The following is a 13,961-nucleotide window of genomic DNA, read 5'->3' as shown; positions in this document are numbered from 1 at the left end:
GCGATGTGTGGCTCTGATGATTAACTATTACAATGCCAGTTTGGTCTGAATGAACACAAATATAAATTTTCGTGGAATGCAAATGTGTTCACTTTATATTTGTTCCACTATAAAGCCACATTTTAGAGTGGAAACATATTAACACCCCTCCAGACTCTGATTAATAGTCTCGTCTCCAGGTCCGAGTCCTCTTCTCGGAGATACCTTGGCGAGGGTCGTTCAAGGCTCTGGTAAAAAGACCGAAAAGTGAGTATTTGTCATTACGTTGCAGAGCCTTATTTATTTCCAACGTTTTATGTACATATTAATAACATGCCTTTATATGTCCATCCAATGTATTGTGAAAAACGGCGGTTTATTCTGTCGAAAATGCTCACGTGGTCTAAGCGACATAATGAAATGCTTCAGCAACTAAAAAAATAAAAAATACAGCTTTATGTCATTTTCACTAGGACGATGGAGGCCGTCGATATGTGTGGTGTATTTGAATGAAAAGAGAGTCAATGTTATGTAGATAGTAGAATGATGCCTACCGAAGCAAGCTAACCCTTAGCTTACCAAATGAAGCATGGAGATTGAAAAGGAATGTGCGCACTTTTAGTGCGCGATTATGTTGTTCTGCTTTCAGTTAGTATTATATCTCTTATTTGGTACCTTTTTCATTAAATCCGAGAAATGTTATCTTACTTAAGGCGGAACATACGACCTGTGGTTGAGGAGAAGGTTCTTGTGATTTGATATACCTAAGTGCATTTGTATGTCACTAAATTGTGCCATGTATAAATGTATTTATTTACGTTTCCAGACCAATATTCACAGAAGTTTTTGGCTTTCCATAAAATAACCACCAAGAAACGTGTGCGATTCCACTTATTCCCACGTCAGATATATGACACAGGATACGTCATTCATTCTCTCTCTTTCTCTCTGAGAAATTAAAATGCTTAACTGGACCGAAACAAATTGTTAATGCCTATGGTAACGAGATTGAATATTCATAGACAATGCTGTACTTTGTCATCTGTCTTAATGTATACAGTAAAATGTCCTGTTTAAAAAAATGTTGTTTTTTTAATTTATTTATTTTTATTCCCAACCTACTTCTTGCCTAATTGTTGTTTGTTTGTTTTTTTTCTGCTGCCAACTGGGTGAAAAGAACAATCTGACCATATATTAGTACCATTTAGTTTGGCTGTTGTTTTGCTTATTACAAAAGGTGAGTTAGGATCAGATTTGTGTACCTCTTTAAAAATCATGAATGCATGAATATTCACCATTACCACCTGAAAAGGATTTGTCCAGCATCTATTCCATCATTGTCCGGTCCAACTTCTTTTCCATTCCCGCTTTCTGCTCTTGAATTTGCTGTGTCATCTGAACTTCAGTGCATTAACTTGCACAACAGACCCAGTTACTGGTAGAAATGACATTTTGTCAGTCATTGCTCTAAAGTGTTTGCATGGGTAGCAATTCACCTTGCTTGTTTGTATTAAATGAAAGGTTGTCTTTTCATTTTTATAAAATTCTTTGGTAAGGTCCAGTTTTGCCAGATGTGCACACATTTACTTCAGTTGAAACCTTAAACTCTCCAGGTGACAGTCTGTGAGGAGTTTGGTGTGTTCTTCCAGTGTCTGCATGGGTTTCCTCTGGGTGCTCCGGTTTCCTCCCAACTGTCCAAAAGCACAAGTTGGTAGGTGGATTGGCAACTCAAAAAAAGTGTCCATAGGTGTGAATGTGTGAGTGTGTGTTGCCCTGTGAGGGGCTGGTGCCCCCTCCAGGATGTTTTCCTGCCTTGTGCCCAGTGATTCCAGGTAGGCTCCAGATCCACCGCAACCCTCAACTAAATAAGCGGTTACAGACAATGAATGAATGACTTGCCTTTGGCATATACTCTCCCTACACTGATGAATATAGCATTTTCCTTTGTATTAGTGTCCGTAATGGCGCTCCATAAAGACTTGCATTATTCAAGAGCGGAAAACCATGCTAAGCCACGAAGTGCATATTTACTTAAACATGATGTTGTGTTTTGATGTGTATCTCCATTTTGCAGTGTGTGTCATTTTCCTCTTTGCTTCCTGACACGTTGAAGAACATCGCATCAACACATTGGATCTTTTGTTCACACCTGAAATCCCCAGTGTCTTAGCTTGTGTTCTTTTTTGCTTGCATCTGCATGTGTGTCTTTTGCTCTCTGGTCAATGTTACTAATACACTAGTCCCTGTCACTCTGTTTTTTTCTCTCTCTCTGTTTTCCGTGATCCTCTCCTCTTTTCGTCCATCCTGGACACAAGATAATGCCTCAGAAGAGTCAAGTAAATGCTGGTGTGGACAGGACCATGGCTGGCCGTTCAGACTGTGAGCCAACGGAGAGCACTAAGGGCCGTTTGTCCAGTACGGTCATACAGAACCTACGTTCAGAGTGTGCTGCGGTGTGGTTCGACAGTGGTGTCTATGAAAGAGCAGAGAGTCACTACTATGTCAAGCTGCAAGAAAGTCAGAATGGGACCACTTCTGCTGCTAGCTCCAAAAAAACCAAGGAAACCTGTAACCATGGTGATCAGGATGCCTGTCATCATGTGGTTCACACTGTCTGGGTCAATAAGCCCAGTTTTGACCAAGCTGAAAGCAATTTTGTAGCCCAGCATCCCAAACAGCCAAATTCAATGACCACGCCCAGTTCTCTCCAGTTGTTCTCTACTAGCCCCATCTCAAGTACCTTATGTGATGAAGGTTATTCCTCACAAACTGCAACGCCTGCAACTCCTGCCTTGAGACAAATCAATGGTCTCCCCCTTTTGCCTGCACCACTTCATGGAGTTTGGTTTCAGAAACCCCTGTATGACAGGGCAGAGGCAGCATACTATCAGAGCTTGTATCAGCAGAATGAGCCTCAGTGCAAGACCATTGGAAAAAATGAAGGCAAAAAAGCAGCCTGCAAGAACCTCAGTGCTACAGTGGACAAGGAAAGAAAATCTATTAGCCCGCAGCAGCAGAAACAACACAACCATAGCATCAAGAAAGAAGGAGACAGAGCCTGGTGTCATTTTCTGCATGTAGACAGTGAGAGGGTGTGGCTCGACCGCAGTCGCTATGTGGAGGCGGAGACTCGTTTCTACGAGAATGTTGCCGCCAAAACCTGCCAGACTGCCGTAGTCCTCACTAGCCCATCACAGAAGTATGACTCAGTACTCAAGTATATACTTTCACACTCGCACCCAAATTTACACTCCTACGTTGCTCCTATTTTGTTCATACACACCATTTCTTTTAAACTGGGATACCCGTTTGATTTTAATTTTCTTGTTGTATGCCATTACGTGTAGTATTCTCTCCTTTTCATGTGGTTATGTTTTCTTATGTTTTCCTTCTTTTAGGCCTCTTATTTTTCCTTTTCCGATTTTTAAGATAAAAAGTGTATTGAGATAAAAGTGTATTACCATTTTAATATAAGGTGTATTGATTTTTTTGTTGGCAGCAGTAATTGATACAGTGTCTTGCTTTATGTAGAATGTCTTGTGTGGACTACTTGGCTCAGGAGAGAATATGGTTTGACAAGCCACGTTATGATGAGGCTGAGCGAAAGTTCTATGAAAGGATGAATGGGCCCACACTACCTGCACAGGTATGAACCCCCCCCCACTCAGATATGTGTTCATACACTTAAAGACGGTGTCACTAATATGCAGACTGCAGTTAAGGTCCAGACCCAGATGCTGTTTTATCTGGACCTGGATCTATTAACCATAAACTATTGAGAATATGCAAAACTAAGTGTTTATATTCACTGGTGTGACTTTTCTAGACCTTACGGTACAGCTTTAGTACATATGTACGTGTTTGTACATCTTACACGTGACGCTACTCAGCCACTCAAATGGTAAACACAGCAACTCTGTTAAATGACACACACAGGACAGGGCTTCAGACTTTATTGGCTGTTTTGGGGGCCAATAAAAATAGCAGATGGGATGGAATAAAAGCTCTTTTGGATATATTTGAGACTACGTTCTATGAGAGGTAAAACCAGAGATTTGAAAAATGGAGACTGTTCTCGACACGTCTGTCGAATGGGCAGACTATCGGAACACCATAGTGAAAAGCCATTTGGAGAGGTACTTGAGATTAGTTTGTCAAGGAAGGTAAAATGTTATGCTTTGTTTTGCAAACATGCTTTTTCCAAATTAATTACCTATCAAAGCAGTTCTTAATAAATGTTTACCTCAAAAGGGGACAATTAATTTGTTCAACATTAGCAGCATTCAGTTTTGCATAATACTTTCAGTTTGAGATGGTTTTATTATGATTTATGCCCTATGTCTAGAATGTCCTGCTTACATGGCTTGATCTTATGTTGTTATTCATCATCACAAAAATTTAGGAGCAAAATGTCTCTTGTCACTCACACAAAGCCTAAGCCTATATTTTATTTCTTTTGGAATTGAAGGAGTCAGGATCCAACAGTATTCTCCAGGACATTGCCAGAGCACGTGAAAATATCCAGAAGTCTCTTGCTGGGGTAAGCTTTTCAGAAATCACAAATGAAGAGTTGTATATGACACTTTTTTTGTTTCTACATTTCTTCCCTTAGTTGCAGCTGTATGAGTGAGAGAAGGAACCAAAAATATTTTAAGGAGAGTCCATTTAATGTGCTTTTTTTCATCTCCAGAAAGCTGCCTGTCTTTTCCTATTTTCCATCTAGTTATATCCCTCACCCAAACAATTCTGCTCTATCCTTACCCATATTATTTCCCTTAGTTGAAGACGACCTTGCAGCCAACTAGAGGCTCAACCAATAAATCTCTAAGCCCCTCCCAGACCTCCACTGTAAGTGTGTGTGACCACATGACAGACTCACCTGTTGCCTGTTCGAGCACACTTTGTCTGGTGAAGCCATTTGTGTGCTGTATTCTAGAAATTTCACCCTCTCCCTTGGATGCATGTGTATGTGATAATAAGTTATTCAACCCTCATTGCCAGTTTGGGTTTGTTAACAAATTTTAAACTTTCAGCTTTTTGCAATCAAACAACAACAATTTAAATAGTTCAACATAAATATTAACACCTAATAGTGAATAGGGCACAGTTTCAGACAGCTATAGATTTGTTGCCCAATCACTACATAATCCCTATATGCTGCAGTCTATAGTACAATCTATATTTTGAAATAACTGAGTCTAGATCTTAATGGCACATTATACATTTCTAATATATTATCATATATTTTAATTAACATGTGGGAATCTGAAATTTTGTGCTTGCTTCATGTGTATATTGTAGTTGTATGACTTATATATAGACAATGAGGAGCTATTTGATTTGTAGCCTAAGACAACCTCCAGCCTCCAACTTCCATTTTCAGTGGCGTAAAATACAGTTTTCATGTGGACGGAAGGCCAAAATGCAGACGACATACTTTTAAAAATAAACTGATTTGTTTGGTATGGGCCTCAAGCACGCCTGATGTCTAATCATGGGCTTCATGAGTTGTATCATGTGTGCTTGACTGTAATGTTTAATTGTGTGTTAGGAGACATCGTGCCACAAGGAAAAGTACACAAATTTAGTTATAGCAAGTTCTATAATATGAGATATTGGCACTGGTGTACTGTATTATGAGCGTAGCATATGAGTGCCACTATCTCATGTTATGACACAAACCGTTATTTATTATTGCAGTCAAACCACAATTTGTTATGGCTGTTTATTATTAGGTTTTAAGATAAATAAGGACTAAGAAGTGTATTTTTTTTTCAGACTTCTGCAAGGTAAAATAGTTGCATTCCATCACACATTCATTTTGATCCTTTTTTAAACAACCTTTGGATATTGGACTGGTCCTTTTAGCAGTTTTGAATCTCTGTGCTCTCTAGTGGACTTGTCTAAATCAGGACAGCTTTTTCCTGTTTAGTTCCTAGCTATTTTTGTTTTCAAAAAACCATAACTCAGTTACAAAAGTAACTTTACACAAGTTGAAAGAACACTGACTAACCAACCTAGATGTGACAGAAAGCTATCACCAACTGCCACCAGATTCCTGAAGGGGCAAGTGGTCAGACTCCTTTGAAAAACTGCAAAAGACCTGCCGCAAGATTATTGGCATCAGGCACAGAGGTTTCAGTTTGCAAGAGTAAGGCACATACCAAATGCTGAAAGTCTCCATGCTCAGACTCCAACATCTACACATCTGCTGATACACAACACAAGAAAAGTCTGCTCCATATTTTAAAAAAGGATATAAATAAGCCACAGAAACTTTGGGATTGTGTTCTGGGAAGCATTGAAACAAAACTAGAACTTACAACCCTATTGATCAGCAAACAGTCTGGAGGAGGAGATTGAAGGATAAGCTAAAAAATATATCCTGTCTACAATGAAGTATGACAGCGGTTCAGTGATGCTCTGGGGCTGTTTTGCTTCCTTCAGCCTGTGGAGGGCAAGGTGGATTCAATCAGGTATCAGAAAGTCCTAGGAGGAGAACATCTTGCTGCCTGTAAGGAAGCTGAGGCTTGGGTGTCATTGGACCTGGACAATGGGCAGTGATCCCAAGCATACCTTAAAGTCCATCAAGGCTTGATTCCACGAGAGGTCCTGGAAGATTTTGGAGCGGCCGCCATAGTCGCCTGACAAGAGCATCTTTCGTGGGATATAAAGAAGACGGTTGCAACATGCAAACCCAAGAATATTAATGAACTGGAGGTGATTGCTCATGAGGAATGGGCTAAGCTTCTTCACGAAAACTGTCAAAAGCTGGTGTCTGGCTATTCATCATGTTTCAAGCAGGCCATAACAGCAAAACAATACGCAACTCAGTACTAAAGACACTTGTCATAAAGAGGTTAAATAATTCTGAGATGCCAGTAGTCATTAAACTTGGCATTTGGTACTGGATTTAGAGAAGCCCCTTGTCATTATAAGTTGAGCTATTTACATTGTTCTTTACAAACAGCTGAAAGTTTGTAAATATTGCTAATAAAACAAAATTGCAGTGGGGGTTGAATCGTTTTGTTTGCAACTGCCGTGTTGGTTTGTGAGTTTTGCTTTTTGTTACCTCACAAAAAGTAATAAAACATTTATCCGAGGCTGATTACAAAAACAGCTTACAACTTTAACTGTGTTGTGTGAGTCCAGATGATCTCTAGATACCCTAACTTTCCTTGTTTTTGTGTGGGAAGTGTAGTTCTCTAGTGGTGATTGTTTCTTTGTTCTGTTATGCTTGTTTTCATTGGTGGAGTGTGGTTGTACACATCCAAGAAACACTGCCAGTGAAGAAATACTTAAAATGCATCTTTCCTTTGTTGCTAGGCCTGTACAAATCTTGTAATCTCGTGTTTGTGTGTGTGTTCAGACATCAGGAGGCAGCAGTGCTGATCAGGGAGAACTCCTTGCACGTATGAATAACCTAGAACTGGAGAATCAAAGCCTACACAAAGGTCTGGGAAAGACTTAAATTGTTCTTTAAAATTGTATTCTTCTGTATCCATGCACGCCTCACATTATAAAGTTATTCTTTTTCCTGTGTATCCTGTGAAAATGTTTATATATATTTATATCAAATTTTCCTCCTTTTAAAAATAACTTGTAATTCTAAAAAAAAAAATCGGCCACTACCATAGTTTCTGCAAATTTTCCTCAGTCCGTTGTCATGTTTTTATTATGACAAGCAAATTGAAAAATATCTGTATTTAGTAGATTGCTTGTGGCTGTGTTTATAGTTTACACAGCACATGTAGAGCAGTTCCAGGGTGCAGTTTCACAGACCCTATTCAATTGGTTTTTCATCTCACTTCTAATGAGCATGTCTTTTATATATATTTTTTTCCCTTAATTTTTTAAAGCAACATTTTCATGCCCTGTGATGGACTGGCAATTTGCCCAGGTTTTGTCCCTGTTTTGTGCCCACTGATTCCAGTCAGGCTTAAGACATTTAGCTAAATGTACCTAATGCATTCCAAAGTTTTACCAAACTATTTAGTTCTTACCAAATAAATCCTCACAAGTTTCTGTGGCAGTTCGCCTTTTCAATAACAGTTCAACGCCTATTTAAACCCATATCTCTGATACAAAAAACTGTGTTATGCTGTATACTTAACCTCACAGTCACAAGCAGTTCTGTAAGCCTTGGGCATTTAAAAATTCACCTTTTTTAAAGTGACTAAATCCTTCTATAAATACTAAAAAACCCTTAGTTGCCAGTACCACTTTTCACTGATCTCTCTAGAGCCTTTAAAACTACTGATTCCCTACTTCTTCTACAGTATATACAGTATATAGGGTATATCATTTTGAACCATCTATCTAAGTCTATTTGAGTAGCTGTGGAATATGGAAAGGTCTTTTAATGCCTTACAAACGGCTTTTTTATAATCCTGAAAGGAAGAATAGAACATTTAACATGGGTTATATTTTAAATATCCCTGCTCTGAAAGAATAGATTTTTTTAGGCATTGGCTTAGTTGGTATATGCTAAATATACATTTAGATATCATAGATACTATATTAACAAGCTTAAAAGTAAACCTACTTGTTTTAATAAAATGAGATTCAGATTCAGAAATACTTTATTGATCCCAGAGGGTTTTCATTTGGGTTTTACAATATGTAAATCTCAGTTGGTTCGGGAGATTCGTAACTCTTCTGTCACAAACATTAACTCCCATTTCAACACTTGTTTTCTTATTTTTCAGAGATAGGGTTAAAAACAAATACTGGTTTTGTTTGTTCTTTCTTGATTTCTGATGATATATTTTGCGGTACTGTTGTGTTTTATGTTGTGTTCTATTATTATTCAGGTATTTTTCCCCATTCTGTATGTGCCTAGCTACATTACAAAAGGGTGATGTCCTCATACAATTAAGGTTAAATGGAAGGCCCCAGTGTCTCACTCATTGCGTCTTTCTTTGCTCACTGTTTCAGTGGTGGAGGAGTTGCGTACTGCTCTCTCTAAACTGGAAAGTCGTGTCAGTGTCTTGGAGAAAAGGCCTGCTGCCCCAGTTCCACTGGTTAATGGAACAGCTTCTAACGTAAATCAGTTTAAACAATAACACAATACTGTACCATATAACATTTCTTGTTAGATAGTTTAATCACTTCACTGTGCTGTTTTCCACAGAAAGCCACCCCAACTCCCCAGAAAACACTATCTGCACCGGCTAAATCGGATGATGAAGAGGAAGATGATGATATTGACCTGTTTGGCAGCGACGAAGAGGTGGATGAAGAGGCAGAGCGGCTAAAAGAGCAGCGACTGCAGGAATACGCTGCCAAAAAAGCGAAAAAGCCTGCCCTTATCGCCAAATCTTCCATCCTGTTAGATGTCAAGCCTGTATGTATAGTTTATAATTCATTTTACTGATTTTGAGATGTTTGCTGCCTTTTTAAAATGTTTTTGCTTTATGGTATTACATCTCTACCTTTGAAGTTATGTCATTAAAACATGTGTCCTGTCATGGCAGAAGGATGCAGATATATTGCTCAACATTTTAATATTTCCCCTGGTCTGATATAAAAATTTCAATCTGTGATCAATGTTATTTTTTCTGGAGCAGGAAATATATCATTCATTACTATAATATTCTAAATATTGTCCATTGTTTTTATCTTATTTTCTCAGTTCATTACTTGCTTTTTTACTGTGTGTGTTTATTTTATTTTATTTTTTTTTGCAGTGGGATGATGAGACAGACATGGCAAAACTGGAGCAGTGCGTGAGGTCAGTTCAGGTAGACGGGTTGCTGTGGGGAGCCTCCAAGCTTGTACCTGTTGGTTATGGTATTAAGAAGCTGCAGATCAACTGTGTTGTCGAGGATGACAAGGTGGGAACAGACTTGCTGGAAGAAGAGATCACTAAGTTTGAAGACTATGTAAGTAAAGATTCTCAAATGTCTACAAGGTCATTGTGCAACCGTAGATACATATTTATTGTATATTGTGTTATTTATTTATTTATTTATTTATTTATTTATTTTTTTGTTATTTACCTATATGTTAGTACTCATGATGCATTTTTGTTCTTGTGCAGGTCCAGAGTGTGGATGTAGCAGCATTCAACAAGATTTAAAGCACTCATGTACTTGCACTCTTTGACACAAGCACTACTGCTACTGATGAAATGTTCATAATAAAAAGACTTCTTACTGCATTTCTTCTGCCTTTTATTCATTTGTACATGTTACTTTAAAACACACTTCTTAGCAGTGCACACAAGGGATCACATACAGGGCTGTTAAAGAATTAAGGAAGCCAAGGAACGTCTGAGGAATTTATTGACCATGGCGTTTGTTGTTTTGTTTTGTTTTTGTTTGTTGTTTAAACAGTCTTGGGCAAATGGAATTGCTGCATTTTATTGTCTAGCTTCAAATCTTATTTAACTGGAACACCTGATATTCTGAATTAATAAACTACACCATCACCTGGCTTGCGCCTAATGCTTTACCTTTCACTATTTTCCCCCAAACCAAATTTAGGTAGTGGTTTGGTCGTGTACTATTGAGTGTTAAGATATTTGAGGTAACAGAAGTCTATTTATGTAATACTGAATCTCATGAATTTAGGATAATTACATCTGAATCATAATGACATTGACTGACCTGTTAAATACGAATCCATTTTTTTTCCAATTTTAGTTTATTACATTGTTGGAACACAGCAGCTCTTTCCACTGCGTGAAAATGTCATAAAGAACTGAAGAGAAATGTTCAGAAATTACTTGAAATAAAATGTTTTTTTTATTGACTTCCATTAAAAGTTAATAAGGTTTTTCTTTCTGTTGAGTTGCTCTTTAGGGGATGCATGTTTGTCACTGGACAGTGACAATATGACAATTACTTTACATATCCAGTTGTAAGAATTTATCTTTGATATTTTGGGATGTGATTCAGGGCCAAACTCATTGTACTCATTCATTTTCTGTAACTTCTTCATCCTGTTAAAAAGGCATTTTGTGACCTCCCAACATGTTTAATGAAATTGCTGTAAGATAACACTTCATTGTTGATCCTGAAGGAAATTATATAGAAACTGGGAAACGGTTAAAGGCTAAGCACCACTTAATGGACCTCCATGAATATTTCACATTATTTTAGTTACTGACATATATAAGTATGAATTAAATGAAAATATCAGCTTAATTTGCTTTAAAACTGAAAATTTTATTAAAGTGACGGAAAAACCCGAGCTCGCTACGGAAATTCTTGAACGCAACCGTGTGACGTCACTGGTGGACAACAGCTGAACAACGCCGCGGTAAAACACCGTTATGACTGACTGTTATGACAGTATCTAACTATCTAAATAACCAACATTATTCATGACAATAGCCTAGCAATAAGCTAAACTCAAATGTAGAGGTACCGTTATTCTTGTAAATGTGATCGAAGTCGAACTCGAATTCATCCGACACTATAAACCTCCGTAATGCAGCCGATTATAATTTGATCCATCAAGTCAACGTTAACTAACACCAGCTAAAACAGGCAAAGTAAGTGTCCTTACCCTGTTTACCTCCATGTTACAGAGGCTCTTGAACACCTTTCGTTGGTGTCCTTACATGCCCATATTGTTGGAAAAGCGCCAGTGAAATGAGCTACAGATAACGGAGTGAGCGGATGGTCCTTTCCAAAGTGCCCGTTTAAAGTTGACAAATGTAGTCCATTTCCTAGATATTTTGGGATCTTTGGGCCATTTGTGCACAGATGTCCCACTGTACATTGAATTATTGCAGTCAAAAACAACACATTTTTGTCATTTTGCATTAAATTAAGTGCAACTTCTAGAGTTGTTGTCCACCATCTACGTCACAGGCAAGACGCCATAACAAAAACCTTCATTGTTTTATTTTACATTGATTTATATTTCTTGCTGCTATATAAATTTGAGTTGGAACGATGATTGTTCAAAATATAACGAGCTGTTTCCATTGGTCTGCCAGATGTGGGTGCAGATTGTGAAAATAAGACAAATTAAGATAATTTTATAAAAGAAAACTTTTATGAGTCGTTTTATTAAATATTTATTAATTGCAATGTTCACTTTTGAAGGATTGGAGCCCCCTACAGGGTGTGTTCCTGCCTTGCGCCCAGTGTTTCCGGGGAGGCTCCGGACTCACCGCGACCCTTAACTGGACAAGCGATGACAGATAATGAATTAAGTAATGAATTAATTTTCACTTTTCACTCCAGCCCCCCTTGCAATTCTAGCGCGCACGTGGTTTAATTTGCTGACGTTCCCTTTGGTTCTCTTAATGGTTATACTTAAATATTGAAGCCGACACACTCTTTAAAGTCTTTTAAAACAAATCTGACAAGAAAATGTTGTTGTTTTTATCTTGTTTACATCCAATGACTATTTACAAATATTAACATTGTCATGCATTGTTCTCAAGTAAGTTAAGAAAGTAGGGCTAAAAAAAAGGATCAAGTATCTCCTATCACTTAGCATTTCATAAGTTTGAACTACTACACCACAGTGTGCCCAATGCATCCTTTCTCGTTTTTATGAGATCTTAAGTTAGAATTGTCCTCATTTTTATTACTTATTAGGTCTGTTGTGATGAGATTACTGACTTTCTGCTGTTATTCCATCTGCCAAATATACATTCAATCATGTTCTTGGGCGCACTGTCTTCAGTTCAATCAATAAGAGATGAAAGCAAAAGCGTTTGCTTTATCTGCGTCTTCAAATAATAAACCGGTTCACAGTAGTCCAACACCTGTATTATATGTGAAAAATACGGATAAAGAGGCGTCTCCTGAAGAGTAGTTGGCTGATTTTAAGACAGTGTTAAGATCATTTTAAATGCAGAATCGTCGTTAGTTTTTGGGAAATGCTCAGAGCGTGCTATTTAATATTAATCAACAATATTGACTTGTTCCTAAAATTCTTGAAATGGGAGCTTCTCAGCAGGATTTTTCATGATTAACGTTACAGATGTTGTAGACTTAAAAGCGAATCCTGTGGCTCGCAGTGAATGGGAAGTACACAATTAAAGCACAGGATGTAGCTAGCGTTGTAGTCCAGCCCTCGGTAAAGTCGAACGTAGGAGCGGAGACGTTTATTCAGCGCGAACTCCCCGTTATTTTCAGGTGTGTTGTCTGGCTTTGATTTTCTTTGTTGCAGAAGTGTGGTAAATTTTGGGCGGTTTGTGATGCTTTAGGAAGTTTCTTCAGTGTACTGTGTCAAAGTGTTGTGATGTACTGTATCAGCAGCATTAAATTGAGTATCAGCTCAAGTAATAGTTTTTATTTAAACAAATATATATATATATAACTGAGTTTGTCTAAGAAATAGTTTAAAGTGAATGAAAGTGCTTTGTTTATATATGGTTGCATGTACTGATGTGTAGGTTACCTGTAGAGAGTTAATAACATGCTGCTTTACCTCATGTCAAGTCTGGGCTTGTATTGAATTGGAGCATGACCTCTACCCCTCAGCAGTAGTTTACTGAAGCAGAGCTCAATGATTGTCTGTATGTTGGTTTATATATATATTTTTAAGAGCAGCAATTTCATGTATAGATGAGGTGAACTATGTTTAACATATTCCATACTGTAAAATTAAGGTCCATTTCTTTTGCATTCTCTAAATACCTTAATCTGTTACATTGCCCCTAGGATGGGAATTCCAAGTGTCCTTTTACTACTAGCAATGCTGTCTTCTAGCTATGTGACCACTGGACAGGAGGACAACGAAGTCCTCAAAGACACAAAACTCCAAGCCAAGCACCAGGTCAGCAATTGTCTAAATTAATGTCCCCACTATCACAAAGTAGTTTCAAAGGGGAAATAAGTTTCCTTATTTTTATGTAATGGCCAGGGGTCTCTATGGTTGTATTTCATATTTTCTCTGTTCATAAACAGAATCAAACTGAGCACATTGGGCTTGCCACCAGCAATTTGAGTCATACTCCACAGGACATTCCTACACCAGGTAAAACACACATACACACACTTGTGCATATACTC

At 37.9% G+C, this 13,961-nt stretch overlaps 1 protein-coding gene across 4 annotated transcripts; it reads left to right on the top strand.

The window, feature by feature from the left end:
• Positions 1-11: 11 nt before the first annotated feature.
• Positions 12-10,669, top strand: eef1db (eukaryotic translation elongation factor 1 delta b (guanine nucleotide exchange protein)). 4 transcript variants are annotated; one of them, XM_066677259.1, is made up of 10 exons: positions 12-246; positions 1,157-1,216; positions 3,511-3,625; positions 4,448-4,519; positions 4,759-4,827; positions 7,349-7,433; positions 8,917-9,023; positions 9,113-9,325; positions 9,669-9,863; positions 10,022-10,652. In XM_066677259.1, exons 3-10 carry the CDS (start codon positions 3,512-3,514, stop codon positions 10,058-10,060), a joined length of 894 nt encoding a protein of 297 aa, XP_066533356.1. In that variant the 5' UTR covers positions 12-246; positions 1,157-1,216; position 3,511; the 3' UTR covers positions 10,061-10,652. The 4 variants fall into 4 exon arrangements, with proteins under 4 accessions (XP_066533356.1, XP_066533355.1, XP_066533353.1 ...); XM_066677256.1 differs by lacking the exon at positions 12-246 and adding an exon at positions 2,295-3,178 and having other exon boundaries at positions 10,022-10,669; XM_066677258.1 differs by lacking the exon at positions 1,157-1,216 and having other exon boundaries at positions 15-246; positions 10,022-10,649.
• Positions 10,670-13,961: the final 3,292 nt, after the last annotated feature.

This window comes from Hoplias malabaricus, chromosome 7, assembly GCF_029633855.1.
Source record: "Hoplias malabaricus isolate fHopMal1 chromosome 7, fHopMal1.hap1, whole genome shotgun sequence".
Taxonomy (NCBI): domain Eukaryota; kingdom Metazoa; phylum Chordata; class Actinopteri; order Characiformes; family Erythrinidae; genus Hoplias; species Hoplias malabaricus.
This window is presented reverse-complemented; position numbering and strand designations above follow the sequence as displayed.

Excerpts from the sequence above, each read along its gene's own strand:
- eef1db (XM_066677256.1), top strand. The coding sequence starts at position 2,298 with ATGCCTCAGAAGAGTCAAGTAAATGCTGGTGTGGACAGGACCATGGCT. Across the intron at positions 4,828-7,348 it reads GCCCCTCCCAGACCTCCACT|ACATCAGGAGGCAGCAGTGC; the intron begins GTAAGTGTGTGT and ends GTGTGTGTTCAG. Across the intron at positions 9,024-9,112 it reads TTAATGGAACAGCTTCTAAC|AAAGCCACCCCAACTCCCCA; the intron begins GTAAATCAGTTT and ends TGTTTTCCACAG.